Source organism: Salvelinus sp. IW2-2015, linkage group LG16 (assembly GCF_002910315.2).
Source record: "Salvelinus sp. IW2-2015 linkage group LG16, ASM291031v2, whole genome shotgun sequence".
In the NCBI taxonomy this organism is placed as follows: domain Eukaryota; kingdom Metazoa; phylum Chordata; class Actinopteri; order Salmoniformes; family Salmonidae; genus Salvelinus; species Salvelinus sp. IW2-2015.
This window is the reverse complement of record NC_036856.1, coordinates 33,199,513-33,224,434: the sequence shown is the minus strand read 5'-3', so window position 1 is coordinate 33,224,434 and position 24,922 is coordinate 33,199,513. Positions and strand designations below refer to the sequence as shown.

General features: G+C 43.1%; 1 protein-coding gene across 1 annotated transcript in view; it reads right to left on the bottom strand.

Annotated features, from left to right (window-relative positions):
• LOC111975472 (excitatory amino acid transporter 5-like) overlaps positions 1–24,922 on the bottom strand; it is a 110,049-nt gene that overhangs the window by 59,946 nt on the left and 25,181 nt on the right. Inside the window, 2 exon segments of the mRNA XM_024147557.2 lie at positions 14,491–14,518; positions 23,961–23,982. Of these exon segments, the coding sequence (XP_024003325.1) occupies positions 14,491–14,518; positions 23,961–23,982 (50 nt within the window).

Sequence of the window (24,922 nt, the reverse complement as noted above, 5' to 3'; positions counted from 1 at the left end):
TTCCGTTCCTGCCTCCAGCTGTTTCTCATTCTCCTAACGACCTCATTTACTCTTTCACACCTGTCCCCTATTTTGCCCTCTGATTAGAGTCCCTATTTCTCCCTCTGTTTTCCGCTCCTGTCCTTGTCGGATTCTTTTTGATGTTTGCTGTCCTGCGTCTCTTGTTCCGCCCTGTCGTGTTTTTGCCTGGAATAAAGACTCTGTTTCTTTAAGTCGCTTTTGGGTCCGCCATTAATCAGCTAACACAATGTGTCTCCAGTGCGCATCCACAGCCTGGTGCATTCTGTGCCAGTTCCTCACACGTACCGTGCGAAAGTGAGTATCCAGCCAGGACGGGTTGTGCCGGCTCAGAGCTCCTGGTCTCCAGTACGCCTCCTCGGTCAAGGATATCCTGCGCCGGCTCTACGCATTGTGTCGCCAGTGCGCCTTCACAGCCCAGTGCGTCCTGGGCTGGCGCCCCGCACTTGCCGGGCTAAAGTGAGCATCCAGCCAGGACGGGTTGTGCCAGCTCTACGCTCCAGGCCTCCAGTGATGATAAATGGCCCGAAGCCTCCAGTGATGTCCATGCCCGGAGCCTCCAGTGATGATCCATGGCACGAAGCCTCAGTGATGATCCATGGCCGCGAGCCCCAGTGATGATCCATGGCCCGGAGCCTCCAGTGATGATCCATGGCCCGGAGCTCCAGTGATGATCCAGTGAGCATGCGTCCAGTCCGAGTCAGTGACCATGCGAGCTCCAGTGATGATTCATGGCCCAGAGCCTCCAGAGATGATCCAAAACGTAAAGTTTTGTAACGCTAACACAGCAACTAACCAAAAACAAGATCCCACAAACTAAAGGTGGAAAAAAGGCTGCCTAAGTATGATCCACAATCCACGTTCATCCAGAGGCGGCGCTCCTAGTGGCATGCGACTTTAATGCAGGGAAACTTAAATCAGTTTTACCGAATTTCTGTCAACATGTTAAACGTGCAACCAGAGGTAAAATAATTCTAGACCACCTCTACTCCACACACAGAGACGCGTAGAAAGCTCTCCCTCGCCCTCCATTTGGCAAATCTGACCATAACTCTATCCTCCTGATTCCCGCTTACAAGCAAAAAGTAAGCTGTTTTGCTAGCACAGAATGGAATATGTTCGCGGATTCTACGATGGCATTGAGGAGTACACCACATCAGTCACTGGCTTCATCAAAAAGTGCATTGAGGACGTTGTCCCTACAGTGACTGTACTTACATACCCCAACCAGAAGCCATGGATTACAGGCAACATTCGCACTGAGCTAAAGGGTAGAGCTGCCGCTTTCAAGGAGCGGGACTCTAACCCGGAAGCTATAAGAAATCCTGCTATGCCCTCCGACGAATCATCAAACTGGCAAAGCTAAACAGGACTAAGATCAATCGTACTACACCCGCTCCGACGCTCTCGGATGTGCCAGGGCTTGCAAACTATTACAGACTACAAAAGGAAGCAAGGGAAGCACAGCCGCAAGCTGCCCAGTGACACAAGCCTACCAGACGAGCTAAATAACTTCTATGCTCGCTTCAAGGCAAGTAACACTGAAACATGCATGAGAGCATCAACTGTTCCGGACGACTGTGTGATCACTCTCCCTGCAGCCGATGTGAGTAAGACCTTTAAACAGGTCAACATTCACAAGGATGCTGGGCCAGACGGATTACCAGGACGTGTACTCCAAGCATGCGCTGACCAACTCGCAAGTGTCTTCACTGACATTTTCAACCTCTCCCTGTCTGAGTCTCTAAAAACATTGACCCCTAGTGGTCTGAATATTGACTTTGATCTCAGATCCTTCTTATGAACACATTTTCCTCTATGTCTTAGAAATGTAAAAATTATTTTTGCAGCTTATTAGCATACACCTAATATGTTCCCCCTGTTGATGATGTTCATTATATATTAAGGTTGAACCAAAAGATTACATGTAACAAAAATGAAATACGAAATTATTATGTGAAATTGAATGATACAATAATGTATATTGATGCTAATATGATGTGCAATATTCCATTATGTTTCTATAAGACAACAATAGCATAATARATTTAATATGCCATATACTATTTTTTTAACAGTTTCACTAATTACTTTGAATTAACTTAATCATTATGACACACCCCTCACTACTGTCATTGGTTACACTAATTGCACTGTGTGTTTACATAACCTGGCTCAAGTATTAATGACATTACCTTGAGGAAGGCACAGTGATGCCGAAACGTTGGTAAATGCCTATTAAATTGCTGGGAGATTACACATGGAGTGTGCGACTTTCTTTATTTTGATAGTTTATTTTGTGAGTCTGTAATACCAACATGTTTCAAGCAGACCACCATAGTTCCTGTGCCCAAGAACACTAAGGTAACCTGCCTAAATGACTACCGACCGGTAGAACTCACGTCTGTAGCCATGAAATGCTTTGAAATGCTTTGAAAGGCTGTTCATGGCTCACATCAACACCATTATCCCAGAAACCCTAGACCCACTCCAATTTGCATACCTCACCAACAGATCCACAGATGATTCAATCTCTATTGCACTCCACACTGCCCTTTCCCACCTGGACAAAAGGAACACCTATGTGAGAATGCTATTCATTGACTACAGCTTTGCGTTCAACCCCATTGTGCCTGTCAAAACTCATCACTAAGCTAAGGACCCTGGGACTGAACACCTCCCTCTGCAACTGGATCCTAGACTTCCTGACGGGCTGCCCCCAGGTGGTAAGGGTAGGTAACAACACATCCTCCACGCAGATCCTCAACATGGGGGCCCCTCAGGAGTGCGTGCTCAGTCCCCTCCTGTACTKCCTGTTCACTCATGACTGCACGGCCAGGCATGACTCCAATAGCGTCATTAAGTTTGCTGATGACACAAAAGTGGTAGGCTTGATCACCAACAARGTCGAGACAGCCTATAGGGAGGGGGTCAGAGACCTGACCATGTGGTGCAAGGACAACAACCTCTCTCTCAACGTGATCAAGACAAAGGAGTTGATTGTGGACTACAGGYAAAAAAGGACCGAGCACGCCCCCATTCTCTTCAATGGGGCTGTAGTGGAGCAGGTTGAGAGCTTCACGTTCCTTGGCGTCCACATCAACAACAAACTAGCATGGTACAAGCACACCAAGACAGTCGTGAAGAGGGCACAACAAAATCTATTCCCCCTCAGGACACTGAAAAGATTTGGCATGATTTGCATCACTGCCTGGTATGGCAACTGCTCGGCCTCCAAGGCATTACAGAGAGTAGTGCGTACGGCCCAGTACATCACCGGGGCCAAGCTTCCTGCCATCCAGGACCTCTATACCAGGCGGTGTCAGAGGAAGGCCCTAAAAATTGTCAAAGACTCCAGCCACCGTAGTCATAGACTGCTTTCTCTACGGCAAGCGGTACCGGAGCACCAAGTCCAGGTCCAAGAGGCTTCTAAACAGCTTCTACCCCCAAGGAATTAGACTCCTGAACAGCTAATCAAATGGCTACCCAGAGTTTTTGCACCCCCCCCCATGCTGCTACTACTCTCTGTTATTATCTATGCATAGCCACTTTAACAACCCTACCTGCATGTACATAATTATCTCAATTACCTCGACACAGGTGCCGCRGCACATTGACACATTGACTCTGTAACGGTACCCCCTGTATGTAGCCCCGCTATTGTTATTTACTGCTGCTCTTTAATTATTTGTTTTTCTCATCTCTTACTTTTTTAAAACTTTCTTAAGTTTCTTAAAACTGTATCGTTGGTTAAGGGCTTGTAAGTAAGTATTTCACTCTAAGGTCTACACCTGTTGTATTCGGCGCATGTGACAAATAACATTTGATTTGATTTGATGGTGAAATCCCTGAGTGGTTTCCTTCCTCTCCGGCAACTGAGTTAGGAAGGACGCCTGTATCTTTGTAGTGACTTGGTGTATTGATACACCATCCAAAGTGTAATTAACACCTTCCCATGATCAAAGGGATATTCATGTGTTATTTTTATTTTTTATTTTTACGCATCTAGCAATAGGTTCCCTTCTTTGCGAGGCATTGGAAAACCTCCCTGTTTTTTGTGGTTAAATCTGTGTTTGAAATTCACTGCTCGACTGATGGACCTTACAGATAATTGTTTGTGTGGGTTACAGAGATGAGGTATAGTAGTCATTCAAAAATCATGTTTATCACTATTATTGTGCACACAGAGTCCATGCAACTTATTATGTGACTTGTTAAGCACATTTTTACTCTTGAACTTCTTTAGGCTTGTCATAACAAAGGMGTTGACTACTTTTTGACTCAATACATRTCAGCTTTTCAACTTTTWTTAATTAGTAAAAAWTTTWAAAAGCATAATTACACTTTGACATCATGGTGTATTGTGTGTAGGAAAGTGACAAAAAAATCTAACTTTAATCTACTTTAATTTCAGGCTGCCACAACAAAATGTGAAAAAAGTCAAGGGGTGTGAATACTTTCTGAAGGCGCTGTGGACATCTATGGCATGAAGAGTGCCTGTAGTTGCCTGTGTACCTCAGCATAGTTGTATCTATCCAAGGCTGCTCCTCATGGACTAGCATTATGAGGTCATTGTTGCTGCTTTAGCCTTGTTCGTCAAAAGATTGTATTTCTGTGAGGGAAGAGCACTCTACTATATACCTTGACAAAATATGAAGGACGCACGCACGCACGCACGCACGCACGCACGCACGCACGCACGCACCCACACACACACACACACACACAGGAATAATATTATTTACATGTTCTCTCCATGAGGTGGTGCGTTTAAGCCAAGATAGAAAAAGCTATTGTACTGTATGATGTGACCAATACCAAAACCACAAATGGTTTGACCAATACCAAAACCACAAATGGTTTGACCAATACCAAAACCACAAAATGGTCTATAAAAAAAACGAACCAAAAAATGAATGAGTGCTTTGCCATTTGATTTAGATGTGGGCAGTACAATATTGCTTTGACATTTGCCAGTAGGAAGAAGAGTATTTTGGATTAGGTTTTAAGAAATCAGATGAGCTGGGATACAGACAGTGACTTTAAGCCCACGCTGTAATTTTTCCATTCTATGATTAAATCAAACAACACTAGAGAAGCTTCAGAGAAGTGGACTGAGTCAGCCAGTCAGCCAGTCAGCCAGCCAGTGAGCCAGTCAGCCAGCCAGCCAGCCAGTCAGCCAGCCAGTCAGCCAGTCAGCTAGTCAGTCAGCCAGTCAGCCAGTCAGCCAGTCAGCCAGCCAGCCAGTCAGTCAGTCAGTCAGCCAGTCGGTCATAAATATGAACTGCAAAGGAAACAATACAATAATCCTGTTTCTTTCTTCCTGATAGTTGACAGAAATGATAGGACAACAACACAATAACCCGAGATCAACTGTCCACAGCTTAAATCCTGGAAAACAATACAAGTATGAAGAGTACATAAGGATCCGTGGAGGCTGGTGGGAGGAGCTATAGGAGGATGGGCTCATTGTAATGGCTGGAATGGAATCAATGGAACGGTATCAAACAGATCAAACACAGAAATCACGTTTGACTCCGTTCCATTGACTCCATTCCAACCATTACAATGAGCCTGTCCTCCTATAGCTCCCCCCACCAGCCTCCATTGATAGGGATTGTAGAGAACTGACTTATCCTGTTTCTAGATCACACAGTATGATTTTTAGAGTTGTTTGTTCAGTAGCTGTGTTTTTGCATGTACATTGATTGATTAATGAATCTGATGCTAAACAAATATAAATAACATACATTTTTCTAAACTAATCACATTGCGTAGACTTATTGCACCCGTTACTGTAATGGTTGCTGCAGTTTAGATGGTTTAGGTCGTTTCATATCTCAGTCTTCCTAACCCTGGCAGTCATTCTGAATGCAGGTTCTGGGTAAATAAACATTCTGATTGTTGGACATCACTACTCTGGCTGGATTCCAATAGGAATTACAGATCACTTTGCAATCCAGCTTAATGTTTTATTTATTATTTGAGTAACCTATTTTTTAACAGGGTGTCATATTGAGACCAAGTCCCCTTTTCAAATGAGCTCTGCACAATACAAACACACACATCAATACAAAACACAATACAATACAAAATTACAAAACATGATTATAAAAAAACCCCCACAATCTTCATGTAGAGCATTCCCCACTAATGTTTTCAATTCCTTAAAGGCATTCAACAGGTATTCAAGCCTGAGCCTCCCCTTCAACACATTCCACATCTGTGGAGCACAAAAACCAAAAGCAGCTCTCCCTAAATCGGAAGCCATCCTTGGAACCTCTAGCACTATCCAATCTTGTGCTCTTGTGCTGTATGCTATTGTTTTGACCTTGACGAGTGTTGTCAGATACATCGTAAGTTTCTGCAGGAGCTTTGTAAATAAACAAAAGGGAATGCTGTTCTCTTCTTACAGAGAGAGAGGCCCAACACACCTTATGATACAATACACAATGAATGGTGAGTTCAAAAATGATCTCCAATAATGAATCGAAGGGCACAATGGAAAACAATAGAGGTTTAAGTGWGGAAGCTGCTGCGTGCATATATCCCTGTAATCTAAAACAGGCATAAAAGGGGCCTGGACATCTTTGTTTCTATTATCAATAGACTGACATGCTCTATTTCTGTAAAATAATAAACACACAAAAAACAAACAAATGAAAGCCCCACCCCCCAACTGGCAATCTGATAGCATGTAAAATCAATCATAAAATGAAAACATTTTGATATTCCATTTCTTTATCAGCTCAGTAACATGCATTTTAAATGCCAATTTATCATCTAGCGAGATACCAAGATATCTATAAGAGGGAACTCGTTCAATTTGTGTTCCGTTCAGGATAGTAATTTCAAGGTCACTTAAGTTTAAGTTAATGGACCTAGAAAATAGCATTTATCTTGTTTGATTTGCTTTAAGTACTAACTTAAGATCCAAGAGTGACTGCAAATGTGTCAAGGCTTGGTTTACAAAAGAGTACAATACTATGTCATCACCATTTAAACCGAATAAATAAGTTTTTCCCTGAAACCTCTGCTCTCTGCGCCTGATTCCATACCTACCACTCCTAGCTACGTGACAGGCCCCAGAATCGAACCTGGGGGTACCCCTTTATGCACTTCAAGGAATTCAGATTTGACCCCCTCTGTCACAATAGCCTGAGTTCTATTACTGAGATAGTTCTGAAACCACATACAGACGTCACTGCCCAGGCCTATTGAGGACAACTTACTCAATAAAATAGAATGATCAACTGTATCAGAAGCCTTTGACAAGTCAACAGACAAGGCAGCACAATTCATTTTAGCATCTAAAGCAATGTTTCTTAATCCTGGTCTTGGGGACACAAAGGGTTGGACATTTTTGTTTTTGCCTTCCTACTACACACTTGATTCAAAACATCAAAGCAATTGATGATGATTTTATCATTGGAGCCTTCCATACTTTTGGAATATTTCTTGATATCAGTGTTCTGTTTTTAATGTGGGTTATTGAGCCAGCGATGAAGGGTTCTGCACACTTAAGCAGACACGATTTCAGTTTGTCGGCCCCATGGACTTCTTCATGTCTATAGCTAGCAGGGCTTCAAGAACTTATTTTTCTGTAAATTGCAGGAAACAATTTTTGCGACTACCATTTTCCAAATCATTCCGCAAATTTCCCCTATCATTATTAAGCCCAGTCTCATAGAGAGTAGTCATAGAAGTTATTTCAAAGATATGGCCAGCTGAAATAAAATGGTGATTAAATGCACCAATGATAGCATGTGACTTGCAGGCCTGATGTGGCCTGTAAACCGTGTTTAGAAGGCCACTGTTTTAGGGTAAAACTAGGCCCTAAAAATAAGACCTTATGAGATATGTAATGTATTGTCTTGAAGTGGCAATCAGCAATAGAAACAATAACAAAGTGTTTTCCCCCCTGCCCCTGTTTCGGTAAAAACTTGAGGGATGGGCCTGGAGAAATGTAACCACTCTCAAATTCATAGACAGAGCTGTGGATGCAATAACTGATCTTCCATGGTATCAAACTTATAGTTTTAACCATGTTTTGAGGCTATATAGTGTTGGTTTACATTTGCTTTGATAACAAGCTTATATTTTTGGTTCTGATGGGCTATGACAGTAACCCGTAAATAAGCTCATGAGTTATATTCTACAAGATTCAATGGGTACATATCATTAATTTAAAAGTAGCAACTGTAGATTGCCCCTTTAAAGAATTTGATTTGAATGATAACATGTGCTTAAGTTGCAATAGAGGCTGTACTGGGTTCTACTGATGTTTCTTTACTGTTGAACTGTTTCATATTCCACAGACCTATTTCCACAAAGTTGCTTTGCTATTTATGTCATTAATAAATAAAAACTCAATTATAGCTATTATTAATGTTATTGCCGTATTTTAATAACATTCTAATTCAAATTAATTTTGACCTGTCAAATCATTTGAAGCTGTCATAACAACAACATTTGATTACAGCAGAGTGTTAGAGAACGCTTTTCCTATATGATGAATAAATTTGATCAATATAGATGTAGGATCTTAATTTGAGCCAGTTTGTTACAGCAGGAAAATAATCCTGCAGCAATGGGAAATGTCAATTATTAGTGGATTATAATTAATGGACATTTTTGTAGAGGCTGATACATTTTCCTTAAGGGAAAATTAAGTCTGACATTTCATATGGAAATATGTCATGCCCTGATCTGTTTCACCTGTCCTTGTGCTTGTCTCCACGACCCTCCAGGTGTCGCCGATCTTCCCCACTTATCCCCTGGGTATTTATACCTGTGTTTTTTGTCTGTCTGTGCCAGTTCGTCTTGTTTGTTCAAGTCAACCAGCGATTTGTCTCAGCTCTTGCTTTTCCTCAGTCTCTCTTTTTCTCGTCCTCCTGGTTTAGACCCTTGCCTGTCCTGACTCGGAGCATGCCTGCCGTCCAGTGCCTTTGCCACTACTCTGGATTATTGACCTCTGRCTGACCTGACCCTGGGCCTGCCTGCCGTCCTGTACCTTGGCCCCACTACTCTGGATTATTGACCTCTGCCTGACCTGACCCTGGGCCTGCCTGCCGTCCTGTACCTTGGCCCCACTACTCTGGATTATCGACCCCTGCCTTCCTTGATACGTCATTTGCCTGTTCTTGTTGTTGCAATAAACATTGTTACTTCAACACAGTTTGCACTTGGGTCTTACCTGAAACCTGATAAACGTTTAAAAAAGTTATCCTGCAACAGGGTGATGAAATTAAGATCCTACATTTGTATGACCTGGTGATGTGACAACAAGACGCCATGTTTCTATTTACATATATATGAGGGGATTGCCAAGGTGGACAAGGGTGAGGTCAACCCAGACTTTCTCGTTTTTCCATTTCAAATCATGTCAGTTGATTTGATTTGAATAATGGAGTCTTGAACATCTAATGGGAAAAGCAAGATTCCACTCAATGACATTTCTTTCTATTGATAGGCTGGAACATCTTCACCTCTTTCTTATAGCTTATCTACTAAACATAATCTATAGTGAATCTTAGACTAACAGACAATGTGATTCACCCTATTCCCTATATAGAGTACTACTTTTGACTAGAGCCCTATGGGAAAAAGGGTGCCATTTGGGARGCAGACAAGGTGTTATCCTTCTCATCCTACTAGTTATGGACTGGTATTAAATCAACATGATCAGACAAAGAACGCTCACTACATCAAGTTGCTGATTCCTAATTCTGCTCCAGCAGCAGCTGGTTAAGTGTCATTTATCTCCAGCTCTGTTAATTGTCTCCACACCTCTCTCTCAAGCTAGTGATGGTGTTAATGACTAGCTCAAATGGTTGATGAAACACTAAAGAGACACTACAGACACAAAGACTGCTAAAAAACAGGCTGAAAGAGCACTTTATACAAGCACCATTGTGTGTGTGTGTGTGTGTCTGTCTTGTGTTCTTATGGTTCTATTTAGTCCTTTTCCTTTCCCCCTGTGTGTGCTTTATTTTGAATTGATTTACTTAAAAGTGCTTTAATATTGATTTATTCCTCTGGTGTGCTGTGTTGTGGTTTACTTCTTATTGACTTATCTGAGTGACTTCCTTTCCTTTGAATAGGCTAAGCCCTTTCGCGTGCTCGTCTCATTGTGAGGGAACGAGTCTGTTAATTAGGGACCTGAGCATTGCCCCCACACCTGAGGACTATTGGGGTTAATGAGCTGCCCCTGCACTCTCAGAGACTGTTCAAGACTTTAAGCCAGCAACGGGAGAAGACAGTTGCCACAGGCTGTGCTCAGCCACACCACTACCGTCAGGGGAGAGGGGACTGGATGAGTGTGACCCTGCTCGGGAAGAGCTGAACGGAAAACAACTCTGCTTGGGATGAAGAGCCGAACGACATGTGAGTGCGTAGCAATGGTTTCCAGTATGATGACATTACTGACATTACCGAAATATTTAGGGCTAACTTATTCCTTGCCACCCACTCTGAAACTAACTGCAGCTCTTTGTTGAGTGTTGCAGTCATTTCAGTCGCTGCAGTTGCTGACGTGTATAGTGTTGAGTCATCTGCATACATAGACACTCTGGCTTTACTCAAAGTCAGTAGCATGTCGTTAGTAAAATTTGAAAAAAGCAAGGGGCCTGAACAGCTACCCTGGGGAATTCCTGATTCTAACTGGATTATATTTGAGAGGCTTCTATTAAAGACCACCCTCTGTGTTCTGTTAGACAAGTAACTCTTTATTCACATCATAGCAGGGTGTGTAAAGTCATAACACATACGTTTTTCCAGCAGCAGACTATGATCGATAATGTCAAAAGCTGCACTGAAGTCTAAACAAGACAGCCCCCACATTAATTTTATTATCAATTTCTCTCAGCCAATCATCAGTCATTTGTGAAAGTGCTGTGCTTGTTGAGTTTCCTACCTTATAAGCATGCTGAAATTTTGTTGTCAATTTGTTTACTGTGAAATGGCATTGTATCTGATCAAACACAATTTTTTCCAGAAGTTTACTAAGGGTTGGTAACAGGCTGATTGGTCGGCTATTTGAGCCACTAAAAGGGGCTTTACTATTCTTGGGTAGCGGAATTACTTTAGCTTCCCTCCAGGCTTGAGGGCACACGCTCTCTAGTAGGCTTAAATTGAAGATGTGGCAAATAGGAGTGGCAATATCGTCTGCTATTATCCTCAGTAATTTTCCATCCAGATTGTCAGACCCAGGTGGCTTGTCATTGTTGATAGACAACAATAATTGTTTCACCTCTTCCACACTTTACGGAATTCAAAGTACAGTTCCTGTCTTTCATAATTTGGTCCGATATAATTGGATGTGTAGTGTCAGCATTTGTTGCTGGCATGTCCTCTCTAAGTTTGCTTATCTTGCCAATGAAAAAGTCATTAGTAGTTGGACATATCAGTGGGCTTTGTGATGAATGAGCCATCTGATTAATAAATATTTTTTTTTCACCTTTATTTAACCAGGTAGGCTAGTTGAGAACAAGTTCTCATTTGCAACTGCGACCTGGCCAAGATAAAGCATAGCAATTCGACACATACAACAACACAGAGTTACACATGGAATAAACAAAACATAGTCAGTAATACAGTAGAACAAAAGAAAACAAAAAGTCTATATATACAGTGAGTGCAAATGAGGTAAGATAAGGGAGTTAAGGCAATAAATAGGCCATGGTGGCGAAGTAATTACAATATAGCAACTAAACACTGGAATGGTAGATGTGCAGAAGATGAATGTGCAAGTAGGGATACTGGGGTGCAAAGGAGCAAGATAAATAACTAAKTACAGTATGGGGATGAGGTAGGTAGATAGATGGGCTGTTTACAGATGGGCTATGTACAGGTGCAGTGATCTGTGAGCTGCTCTGACAGCTGGTGCTTAAAGCTAGTGAGGGAGATATGAGTCTCCTGCTTCAGAGATTTTTGCAGTTCGTTCCAGTCATTGGCAGCAGAGAACTGGTTGGAAAGGAGGAATTGGCTTTGGGGGTGACCAGTGAGATATACCTGCTGGAGCGCGTGCTACGAGTGGGTGCTGCTATGGTGACCAGTGAGCTGAGAAAAGGRGGGGCTTTACCTAGCAGAGACTTGTAGATAACCTGTAGCRAGTGGGTTTGGCGARGAGTATGAAGCGAGGGCCAACCAACGAGAYCGTACAGGTCGCAATGGTGGGTAGTGTATGGGGCTTTGGTGACAAAACGGATGGCACTGTGATAGACTGCATCCATTTTGTTGAGTAGAGTGTTGGAGGCAATTTTATAGATGACATCACCGAAGTTGAGGATCGGTAGGATGGTCAGTTTTACGAGGGTATCTTTGGCAGCTTGAGTGAAGGATGCTTTGTTGCGATATAGGAAGCCAATTCTAGATTTAATTTTTGATTGGAGATGCTTAATGTGAGTCTGGAAGGAGAGTTTACAGTCTAACCAGACACCTAGGTATTTGTAGATGTCCCCGTATTCAGAGTCAGAGCTGTCCAGAGTAGTGATGCTGGACGGGCGAGCAGGTGCGGGCAGTGATCGGTTGAATAGCATGCATTTCGTTTTACTTGCGTTTAAGAGCAGTTGGAGGCCACGGAAGGAGAGTTGTATGGCATTGAAGCTCGTCTGGAGGTTAGTTAACACAGTGTCCAAAGAGGGGCCAGAAGTATACAGAATGGTGTCGTCTGTGTAGAGGTATATCAGAGAATCACCAGCAGCAAGAGCAACATCATTGATGTATACAGAGAAGAGAGTCGGCCCGAGGATTCAACCCTGTGGCACCCCCATAGAGACTGCCAGAGGTCCGGACAACAGGCCCTCCGATTTAACACACTGAACTCTATCAGAGAAGTAGTTGGTAAACCAGGCGAGGCAATCATTTGAGAAACCAAGGCTGTCGAGTCTGCCAATAAGAATGTGGTGATGGCCGAAAGAAGGAGCCGAGTTGGCTTTTTTCCCCAAAATGTCACTTAAGGTGCCCCAAAGCTTTTTACTATCATTCTTTATATAATTTATCTTTGTTTCATAGTATAGTTTATTTTTATTTTTATTTAGTTTAGTCACATGATTTCTTAATTTGCAGTACGTTTGCCAATCAGTTGGGCTGCCAGACTTAATTGCCATACCTTTTGCCTCATCCGTCTCAACCATACAATTTTAAAATTACTCATCATTCCAAGGTGATTTAACACTTTTTACAGTATTTTTCTTAATCTTAATCGTTTCATAAATGCTTAAAGTGCAGCGTCTGGTTCCTCCTCATTAAACACCACAGACCAGCAAATATTCTTTACATCATTAACATATGAATCAACTCAAAACTTCTTGTATGACCTCTTATACACTATATTAGGCCCAGCCTTGGAACTTCGGTATTTCTAGGTATGGCTATTATATTGTGATCACTACATCCTATGGATTTGGATAGTGCTTTAAAGCAAATTTCTGCAGCATTAGTAAAGATGTTGATGTTTATGATTTAATTCCTGTGCTGTTTGTAACTACCCTGGTAAGTTGACTGACAACCTGATCCAGGTTGCAGGCACTGGTTACAGTTTGAAGTTTTTTCCTGAGTGGGCAGCTTGATGATAGCCAGTCAATATTTAAATCACCCAGAAAATATACTTCTCTGTTGATATCACATACGTTATCAAGCATTTCACACATATTATCCAGATACTGTCACGACTTCCACCGAAAGGTGGTTCCTCTCCCTGTTCGGGCGGTGCTCGGCGGTCGGCGGTCGGCGTCGCCGTCCTACTAGCCATCACCGATCCATTTTTCCTTTTCCGTTTGTTTTGTCTTTGGTTCTTTCACACCCGGTTTCATTTGCTTTAATTTCAGTGTGTATAATAATCCCTGTTGCCTGCTTAGGTTTGTGTGGGATTATTCGTGTCATGTTGCTCGTTGAGGTTGTGCCTTAGTTATGTTCACGTATTATACCGAGTGTGTATACGTTTAAGGAGCGTTGTTTTTCCTCCTTCCGTGAGTAACTGTGTTCTCTTTTGTCGAGGGCGTTTATTTGGTATTGTACCTGACCTTTTGTTGTGGACTTGCCTATTAAAAGACGCTACTTGGACATCTCTGCTCTCCTGCGCTTGACTCCTTCACCTACCTCTAAACACAATAACGTAACAGATACTGTCTGTTAGCTCTTGGTGGTCTATAGCAGCTTCCCACAAGAATGGACTTTAGGTGAGGCAAATGAACCTGTAGCCATATTACTTCAACAGTATTTAACATTAGATCCTCTCTGAGCTTTACAGGATTGTGGTTCTGAATATAGACCCCAACACCGCCTCCGTTGGCATTTCTGTCTTTTCGGTAGATGTTATAACCATGTATTGCTACCACTGTATCATCAAAGGTATTATCTAAGTGAGTTTAGAGATAGCCAGAATATGAATGTCATCTGTTACAAGCAAGTTATTGACTTCATGGACCTTGTTTCTTAAGCTACATTTTTTTACCACTTTTATGGGTTGCTTGATTGTTTTTAATGCTTTACTGAGAAGCTTATCAGAGCTAGACTTACTCATGTTATTTACATTGGAGCTGATAGTGCAGCGTGAGCTGCATAAAGTGGTCTTCCTAATAGTGCACACCGCCTCAGTGCTAACAGTGTAACTCTGGTTTATAGGCTCATGATTACTGCTTACAACAGCTGTAGGATAAACAGATGTATTCGGTGCAATTAGGGGTACATCAATTAAATTACTTACATTGTGTTTGCCAATGCCCTCTAAGATCATGTACATTTGATGCAGCGTTATGACGACTCATTGTCACAATGGTAGTGATTAACTGAGCTGGTCTTGGATCGTTTACCAGTCATTGTTTCAACGCAGCCTTGACATGCGTAGACAGAGTCCAGGAGCCAAGAGGATTTGCATGGACTCCGTCATTCCTGTAGAGTATCTTCTGTTTCCAGAAGGTGTCAAAGTTATCAATTAAAGTGACTCCAGCAGATCTACAGTAGTCTTTTAGCCAGATGTGTAATGCCAGCAGTCTGCTGAATCTTTCACATCCGCGGCCCAACGATGGTAGTGGACCTGAAATTATTGGCCTTTATTATTATTATTGAGTCTTTTAATGCTAAAATCAGTTAAAAAAAAAATATTTTCAAATGTTCAGAGCTAGCCCTCCTGATGTCGTTTGGCCCCGCATGACCTACGACAGTGTCAGCTTCCGGCATCTGTGGTAGCACAGGGTTTTTGCCTTAGGGACCGAGATGTTTCTTACCATAGAGCTTCCTATGATGACAGCTGGTGATGTTGAATGGGCCCGGTCTCTCAGGCAGCCTCACGTAGGTACCTCCAGATCCGATCTTGATTGGGAAGCCACAAAGGAAGAATGCGCCGGAACCCCCGGATCTAGGGTGGCAAAGCTGTTTCTGGTCTGTGTCAGTTCCGGGCTCAACATCTCCATGGAGACCCCCTTTGCCAGAGGACGCCTTCTTCGACGAGTGACGTACCTCCATGGCTGGTTGGTTGGGTCGAGAACAGCTCCTTTCTCCAGGGAAGGGGGAGACCCCTTCGGGGATGGAACCCTGCCGAGCTCCGGCCAGTCGGCTGTGGAGAGCCAACACGGCGGCGAAACTTCCACCAGACCAGAGCGGCGTCCGGCTACTGGGGTGGTAGAAAAATAAAAAGTAGGTGGGCGTGGGTTCCCCAGTAGCTTATGTAGGTTTGCTACTTGCTTGCTAAGAGTATCTACTTCGCTCCTGTAGTCCTCCACAAGCAAGCAGTTGCTACATTGACAGTCAGCAAGGTCCACATTGTCCCAGAACAAAGCAAAGTAAACACAGCTCCTGCAACGCTGGAAACGTTCAATAGCGGTCTCCATTTGAGATGCCGAGCCAGCTAGACTAGCTGGGCTTTCGCGTCTCTCCCCCTATACAGAATCTGGCAGGATCCCGGGACAGATAGCTGCGCTCACAGCAATTTAGCCCAACAGAGCCGCAAGATTCAAAATCAAATAAAAGTATATAAAAAATACTGTCAGCTTTTAAACCAAGGCCTTTAATTTAGGTTTTGACGTTCGACAGCGTTCAACAACAAACATACGTCGCGCTCTGATGACGTAGTGACATTGAGTAGGTGTGTCCTAACTTTTGACTGGTACAGTCGTGGGGGAGATCTTGGTGGGCTATACTCGGCCTGGTCTCGGGGTAGTAAGTTGGTGATTGAAGATATCCCTCTAGTGGTGTGGGGGCTGTGCTTAGGCAAAGTGGGTGGGGTTATATCCTGCCTGGTTGGCCCTGTCCGGGGGTATCGTCGGACAGGGCCACAATGTCTCCCGACCACTCCTGTCTCAACTTCCAGTATTTATGCTGCAATAGTTTATTTGTCGGGGGGCTTGGGTCAATCTGTTATATCTGGAGTATTTCTCCTGTCTTATCTGGTGTCCTGTGTGAATTTAAGTATGCTCCCTCTAATTCTTTCTTTTTCTCTCTCTCTCTCTTCTCTCTTCTCTCTTCTCTCTTCTCTCTTCTCTCTTCTCTCTTCTCTCTTCTCTCTTCTCTCAGAGGGACTGAGCCCTAGGACCATGGCCTGATGACTCCTTGCTGTCCCCAGTCCACCTGGTCGTGCTGCTGCTCCAGTTTCAACTGTTCTGCCTGCGGCTATGGATCCCTGACCTGTTCACCGAACGTGCTACCTTGTCCCGGACCTGCTGTTTTCGACTCTCTTTCTCTACCGCACCTGCTGTCTCTAACTCTGAATGATCGGCTATGAAAAGCCAACTGACATTTACTCCTGAGGTGCTGACCTGTTGCACCCTCTACAACCACTGTGATTATTATTTGACCCTGCTGGTAATTTATGAAGGTTTGAACATCTTGGCCATGGACTGTTATAATCTCCACCCGTCACAGCCAGAAGAGGACTGGCCACCCCTCAAAGCCTGGTTCCTCTCTAGGTTTCTTCCTAGGTCCTGCCTTTCTAGGGAGTTTTTGTATTGTTTGCTGATTGGGGTTTTAGGCTGGGTTTCTGTATACTACTTTGTGACCTCGGCTGATGTAAAAAGGGCTTTATAAATACATTTGATTGATTGATACTACTACTTCTACTGCTGGAACTACTGCTGCTGGTACTACTACTGGTACAACTATTACTGGTACTACTACTACTGCTGCTGGTACTACTACTATTACTGGGGCTACTGTTACTACTACTACTACTGCCTCTACTGCCACTACTACTACTGGTACTACTACTACTACTACTAACACATTTTTACAGCTAAATCGGCTAATTACACCTGCTTCTGCTATTGATGTGCATATAATACAACACTTCCACCTGTTGTCAGACGTACCAGTGAAAGTGCCTGTCTCTGATGTTTACAGTCCAACCTATCTCAGATCTACCCCACTCTTCTTTCTGTTTCTATAGATCTCTGGAGACGTATAGATAATACATCAAATTAAATTGTATTGGTCGTGTACAAAGTGTAGGAGGTGTTATAGTGGGTGAGGCAAAATGCTTATGTTCCCCCTATAAATCAATGCAGTCAATCGAAACAAGCACTCAACAATAAAACATTTAGTACAGCATTAGATAAATAGCATATAAACATGATTAACGTTACCAGTGTTCAATTACCATGGGGCAGCAGTCCCTTATTTGCAGGGTAGAGTACCTGGTGGTAGCCAGCTGGTGGGCAGGGGGCAGGGTACTAGGCAGAGGCAATGATGTACAGTAAGTATTCACACCCCTTGACTTTTCCAAATTTTTTGTGTTACAACCTGAATACATTTTTTATTTAYAAAAAAATGTCACTTGCCTACAAACAATATCCCACAATGTCAAATACATTTTTACAAATTTATAAAAAATGTAAAGCTAAAAAGTCTCAAGTCAATAAGTATGTCTACAGCATTGAAGGTCCCCAAGAATACAGTGACCTCTGTCATTCTTAAATGGAAGAAGATTGGAACCACCAAGTCTTCCTAGAGCTGGCTGCCCGGCCAAACTGAGCAATCGGGGGAGAAGGGCCTTGATCAGGGAGGAGACCAAGAACCCGATGGTCACTCTGACAGAGCTCCAGAGTTGCTCTGTGGAGATAGGAGAACCTTCCAGAAGGACAACCATCTCTGCAGCACTCTACCAATCAGGCCTTTATGGTAGAGTGGCCAGACGGAAGCCACTCCTCAGTACAAGGTACGACAGCACGCTTGCAGTTTGCCAAAAGGCACCTAAAGACTCTCAGACCATGAGAAACAAGATTCTCATTTATTTATTTATTATTATTATTTTTTTGCATTTTCCAATTAACAACATTCAAAACAAAAGTGAAAAGATATTAGACAGCAATAGGACAAAGTGACAGTAACAGATGAGCGTAACAAAACAAAAAAATAAATAATAATTGTATATACAAGCATACAATAAATAAGTCATAATAAAGAGTCAAATTAAAAATAATAATAATGTGCAGCTCAGTAGTACACTCTAAAATTGGGGAGGTTTATGCCCCCTTGACCGTAATCAAGGGTCAGTTTATCCAGGCCAACCCTAGGGGTTTTGCCGTGCCAGATAAACCGTCTGGTCAGCTTGTCCAGAGAGGAAAAGAACAGGGATAGGGAGAGATTGAAACAAATATAGAAATCTGGGCAGGAAATTCATTTTAATTACATTGATTCTACCCAGTAGAGTGAGAGGCAAGTCCATCCATTTACAAAGGTCACCTTTTGCAACAAGCTGGCCAGATGGAGTTTATATAGGCTGTTCAGGTTACCATCCACCATTATGTCCAAATATGTGAAGCCCATAGGAGACCATCTAAAAGGAAACTTGTGCTTGATGGTATGGTGGTCAAAGACAGACAACGGTAAGATTTCGCTTTTATCAAAATTGACCTTATATCCAGAGAAAGAACTATAACACTGTAATAGGATCTGCAAGTTAGAGAGGGAGTGTTCTGGGTTTGTTAGAAATAAGATAAGGTCGTCCGCAAAGAGTGATAACTTATGGGTATGGGTGCCCACCTCAAAGCCATGTATGTGAGGGCACGTTCTAATAGCCTCAGCCAACGGTTCGATGGCAAAGAGGTGGGGGCTAATTGGGCACCCATGTCTGTTCCCCCTATAGAGAGGGAAAGAMAAGTAAGTAATCCCATTGGCAGCAATCCTAGTTAAAAGGAGATTTGTAGAGTGATTTGATCAAATTTACAAACACGGTACCTAAACCAAACTTTTCCAAGACGCGAAAGAGGTATGGCCATTCAACCCTATCAAAGGCCTTTTCAGCGTCGAGGGAGACTGCGACACTAGGTATTTTGTTTTTGTTAGCAAGGTGAATTATATCAAAGAACCTTCTGAGATTATTGGAGGACAATCTACTAATTATGAAGCCAGTCTGATCCGGGTTGACCAACAGGGGAAGACATGACTCCAGTCTCTTAGATAGCATCGTGGTGACCAGTTTACAGTCCGTGTTAAGGAGAGAGATTGGTCTATAGGAGGCGCACTTTAGCGGGGTTTTCCCTTTCCCTTTCAGTAATCACTGCTTGACAGAAAGACTGGAAAGCAGTTGTCCTTCCTGGCTTTTTTAAGTACCTCCATAAGGTAGGGGACCAACAGCTCCCTAAATTCTTTATAGAACTCTGGAGGGAAGCCATCCTCACTAGGAGATTTATTAGAAGGTAAGGATTTAATGGCCTCCAACAATTCAGGAACTGAGAACTGTTCACTCAGGCGCTCTCTGTCTTCCTCTGACAGGCATGGGAGGTTGAGAGTGYAGAGAAAGGAGTCGATCTCTGATAGATCATCACTTGAATGGGAAGTGTAGAGGTCTTCGTAGTATCTCTTAAAAGTATCATTAATTTCAGTAGGGTCGAAAGATATCTCATTAGTAAGAGTTTCTATAGCATTAATTGTCCTCTTACTTTCCTCTGCTTTCAGTTGCCATGCCAATACTTTGTGTGCTTTCTCTCCAAGCTCGTAATAACGCTGTTTTGATTTAGTGATGGCCCTCTCAGCTTGATATGTGTTCAGAATATTATATTTAATTTTTTTATTTACCAAAAGCCTGTATAGATCTTTAGTTGGGCCTCTTTGGTAGGCTTTCTCTAGCTTCGAGATTTCAGATTCAAGGACATTCAGTTCCGCACCATGTTTTCTCTTCAGCCCTTTAGTATAGGAAATGATCTGTCCCCTCAGATAGGTCTTCAATGTGTCCTAAAGAATGAAACTGTCAGGAGCGGAGGGTTTGTTTGTCAAATTAAAAATATTGATCTGCTCTTTGATGAATGCACAAAATTCAGGTTGCTTTAGGAGTGTAGAATTTAGTCTCCATCTATATGCTCCATTTACCTTGGTGGGAATGGAGATTGATAATACCAGAGGAGAATGGTCACTAAGCAATCTGGGGAGATACTCGATATCTAACACTCTATGAAACAGTTGTATCGATAGTAAAAAGTAATGTATGCGTGTGTGTGTGTCTTGTGTGGGTGTGAATAACAAGAGTAGTCCATATCCTGTGGGTGCAACTGTCTCCAGATGTCTAGTAAATTGAGATCTTTCATGAATGACATGGAGAGCTTGTCGGCTTTGGTAAGAAGTGAGGGTTTTTTCAGAGGACCTATCAAGAACTGTATCTAAACAAAACATTTAATCTCCTCCAACCAGTAGCCATCCTGGTGGTGCTTGAGCAACCTGAAGGAAGACATTCTGAATAAACATATGGTCAACGAAGTTAGGAGCATAAATATTCAATAGTGTCCAAGACTCCGAAAACATATGCCCCTGCACCAAAACAAACCTGCCCGAGGGATCAGAGATGGTGTTGTTGATGCAGAAGGGGATGTGTCTACTTATCAAAATTGCAGTTCCTCTTGCTTTGGAGTTAAAAGAGGACGCAAAAACTTGTCCTACCCATTCCCTCTTCAATTTCTTGTGTTCACTGGCTGTAAGATGTGTTTCTTGTAAGAGCACAATGTCAGCCTTTAATTTCTTAAGTTATGTATGGACTCTTTTCCTCTTAATCGGGCTGTTAAGACCTTTTACGTTGAATGTGACATATGTTAGTGGATTAAGCATAGGTTGGGTTTCAAATATGTAACCGAATGCAAATCTCTCACATGTAAATAGTCAGGAAATGTTTCAACTTTAGTTTGAACACTGAAGTGACCTATGTGTCTCTTTAGGAAGGAAACAACAATAAACATAGAACTTTTTTTTTTAAACAGAAACCCCACCCACCCCGACTGTCGGACTAAAACAACAATCCCAACAATCAAACATGAATACACTTGTAGAGATACGTTGTTGCTCGCTTTCCATCTTGCTCTTACTAGCTAAACCTTGGCGTAAACTAAAACCAGCGAGCTCTCTAAGTTGAAAACAAACGTTGTGAATAGACATATATGGCTGAATATTTACTGCCCACAGTAAGGGCTGCTTGAGTCTCTTTTCAGGAGAGGAGAAACATAAATGGGGGGGAAAGCAGTGGGCCTAAGCCCACTAATTGGCTTCGCCCAGTGGATATTGACTATACCAAAATATACTCTCCTGTAAATGTAATAGAACTCAACCCGGGGGGAAAAAACGGTTAGTTGAAAATGTACAAATCAATTATAGCGACCGGATAGCGGTGTAAACGGATCCAAATTCCAAGAAGATATCAGCAGTTCAGTCCCAGGACAGCACGGATAAAAAAAAACACAAAAAAACCCGCATCTTATCCCCCAGAGAGACCATCCTGGTTCAGACGTGGTTCAGTTCTTTGAGAAAAGTGWACACTTCTCCCGGTGTGTTGAAGAGATGGCTTCGGCCTTTGTACTGAACTTTCATCCGTGCAGGGTGGATGAGGTAGCCGGTGATGTTCTTCTCCTTCAGCTCCTTTGGCGGCAGGTCTGAACTGTTTGCGACGTCTGGCGAGATCCGCGCTCATATCCGGGAAAAGGCTGACCCTCTTGCCATCGATGGTGATGTCCCCTTTGGCTTTTGCAAGTTACAGTATCTTCTCTCTGTCCTGGAAACGGAGGAACCTGATCAGGACGGCCCGTGGGGGCTCATCTGGCCGGGGTTTCGGCGCTGATGTTCTGTGGGTGTGTTCGATTTCCAACGGCTTGGTGAAGTTGATTATGCCTAGAACATCAGGGATCCATTGAGTGAAGAAACGGACCGGGTCACGGTCCTAGCTGTCCTCTTTCAATCCCACCACACGGATATTGCTACGTCTGTTCTGGTTCTCCATCTGGTCTACCTTGTTTTTGAGGTAGGCATTGTCCTACTGCAGTTGTATCAGAACCTGGTCATGTCGAGTGATGGTATCTTCAACTGTGCTAATGCAACTCAGCCTCAGTCGTTCTCAAAAGGAGATCATTCATGGAGGATTTCAGGTCGTCAATGGAAGAATGGAGTTCAGCCGATTTCTTGTCAATGTTCAGAGAAAGACCTTTGTTACCATCCTGATTTTCCCTGTGGAGAGTAGCCAGCATGTCGGCAGGCTCGCAAGAGGCCGAGAGCAACAGTCTGGAACTGTCGTCTGAGTTATGAGGGCTAATGCTAATCTTGCTAGCTGTAGCATTATCGATATCTTGGGAATCAACAACGTTTTGGTCGTCCTTCTTGCCTCTTGGTCGGAGGTCCATGGCTCTTTGGGAAGGTAAGTACTTAACAATTTATCAGCCGATGTTAGAATATTGTTACAATGTTGTTATTTAGGTAATAATGGAATAACTTTGAAGAGCTCGGTTTGTCAACGTCTGCTCAGCTCCGCGGCATCACGTGCTCATTACTTTTATTTCTGAATCCATGAACTCCCACAGCATCTTACGATTCTCTGGTTTGATGAAACTAAGATTGAACTCTTTGGCCTGAATGCCAAGCATCATTTCTGGAGGAAACCTGGCACRGTCCCCATGGTGAAGCATGGTGGTGGCAGCATCATGCTGTGGGGATGTTTTTCAGCGGCAGGGACTGGGAGACTAGCCAGGATCGAGGCGAAGATGAACGGAGCAAAGTACAGAGAGATCCTTGATAAAAAACCTACTCCAGAGTGCTCAGGACCTCAGACTGGGGCGAAGGTTATATGATAGATGTGTGTGAGGGGGTTTATATGGTAGATGTGTGTGTGTGTGTGTGAGGGGGTTTATATGATAGATGTGTGTGTGTGTGAGGGGGTTTTATATGATAGATGTGTGGTGTGGTGTGTGTGGTGTGTGTGTGGTGTGTGTGTGTGTGTGTGGTGTGTGTGGTGGTGTGTGGTGTGTGTGTGTGTGTGTGTGTGTGGTGTGTGTGTGTGTGTTGTGGTGTGTGTGGTGTGTGGTGTTGTGTGGTGGTGTGTGTGTGTGAGGGGTTCATATGATAGATGTGTGTGTGTGTGTGTGTGAGGGGGTGTTATAGATAGATGTGGTGGTGTGTGAGGGGTTATATGATAGATGTGTGTGTGTGTGTCTGTGTGTGTGTGTGTGTGTGGTGGGGGTTTTCATATGATAGAGTGTGGGTGTGTGAGGGGGTTATATGATAGATGTTGTGTGTGGTGTGTGTGTGTGGTCGGTGTGTGGTTGGTGTGTGGTGGTGTGTGTGTGTGTGTGTGTGTGGTGTGTGTGTGGGTGTGTGTGTTGTGTTGTTGCGGGGTTTATATTGATAGTGTGTGTGTTTGTGCATGGGTTTCTATGAAGGGCCTCTGAAGAGGAGTATCATATTCATCTACAGGAGGACCACCAGAATAGAGGCGTGACTGTAGTACATCTGAAATTTCACACCATTCCCTATATTAAAATAGTGCATACTTTTGACCAGCAGGTCCATAGTAGTAATGAAACTATAAAAGGTGCCATTTTAGCCACACCAGAATAAGAGAGCTGACTGTGACTGTCTTTACTATAGGATGGGTAGGCTCTATATAGACTCTATATATGTCGTAACAGGCTGTGACTGTAGCGCTACCTGGACAACAACAAGCGGAAGGATGAGCAATCTTCAACATCCTCAATCAAGGCAGCTTCTCCAGGGAACTGGAAATAGCTTCAACTTCCTGTGGGGGGCGAGTTGGGGGGGGGTGGGAGGAGGGGTGGAGAAAACAAACAAGCCGTTATTGAAGATGACCAGTATTGAGGATGACAGGTATTGAGGATGACAGGTATTGAGGATGACAGGTATTGAGGATGACAGGTATTGAGGATGACAGGTATTGAGGATGACCGTTAGAGGATGACAGGTATTGAGGATGACAGGTATTGAGGATGACCGGTAGTGAGGATGACAGGTATTGAGGATGACCAGTATTGAGTATGACAGGTATTGAGGATGACAGGTAGTGAGGATGACAGAGGGCTATTGACATTTCACATGCAGTAGTGAAGTACTCGACAAAAGGAAAATGTACTTTCAGGTACAATTCGGGTAAAACATTTTAGAAATGCTAATGGTTTCATATTTTAAAGAGGTTGTGCAATGAAGTTACTTTTCAAGGAACTCTTATGTCATTGCAAAAAGTACATGCAGTACTCATGCTAAAAGTTAAATGCAGTACTCATGCTAAAAGTTAAATGCAGAATTCTGAGAATTTTGTTCTGTTCCTCAAAGACGACCTCTAGTGTGTGTCTCATGCAGGGAAGTGTGTGTTTCATTCTGTCCATAATATTTTCCCTTCAGTGTCTGCATGAGTCAAGGTACAGTCAAGGCTCATTAATTATTCAATTTCTCTTTCTAGTCATGTAAATTCTACAGCCAACATACAATGGTAAGAGGTTTTTGTGAAAGTGTGTGTGTGTGGGGGGGAAGTATATACTTTAAGTGCATATTATGTTGTAAGAATGAGCTGGCCCTTGCTGTCTATGTGTGGGAGTGTTTGTGTATGAGGGAGTGTTTGTGTGTGTGGGAGTGTTTGTGTTTGAGGGAGTGTTTGTGTATGAGGGAGTGTTTGTGTGTGTGGGAGTGTTTGTGTTTGAGGGAGTGTTTGTGT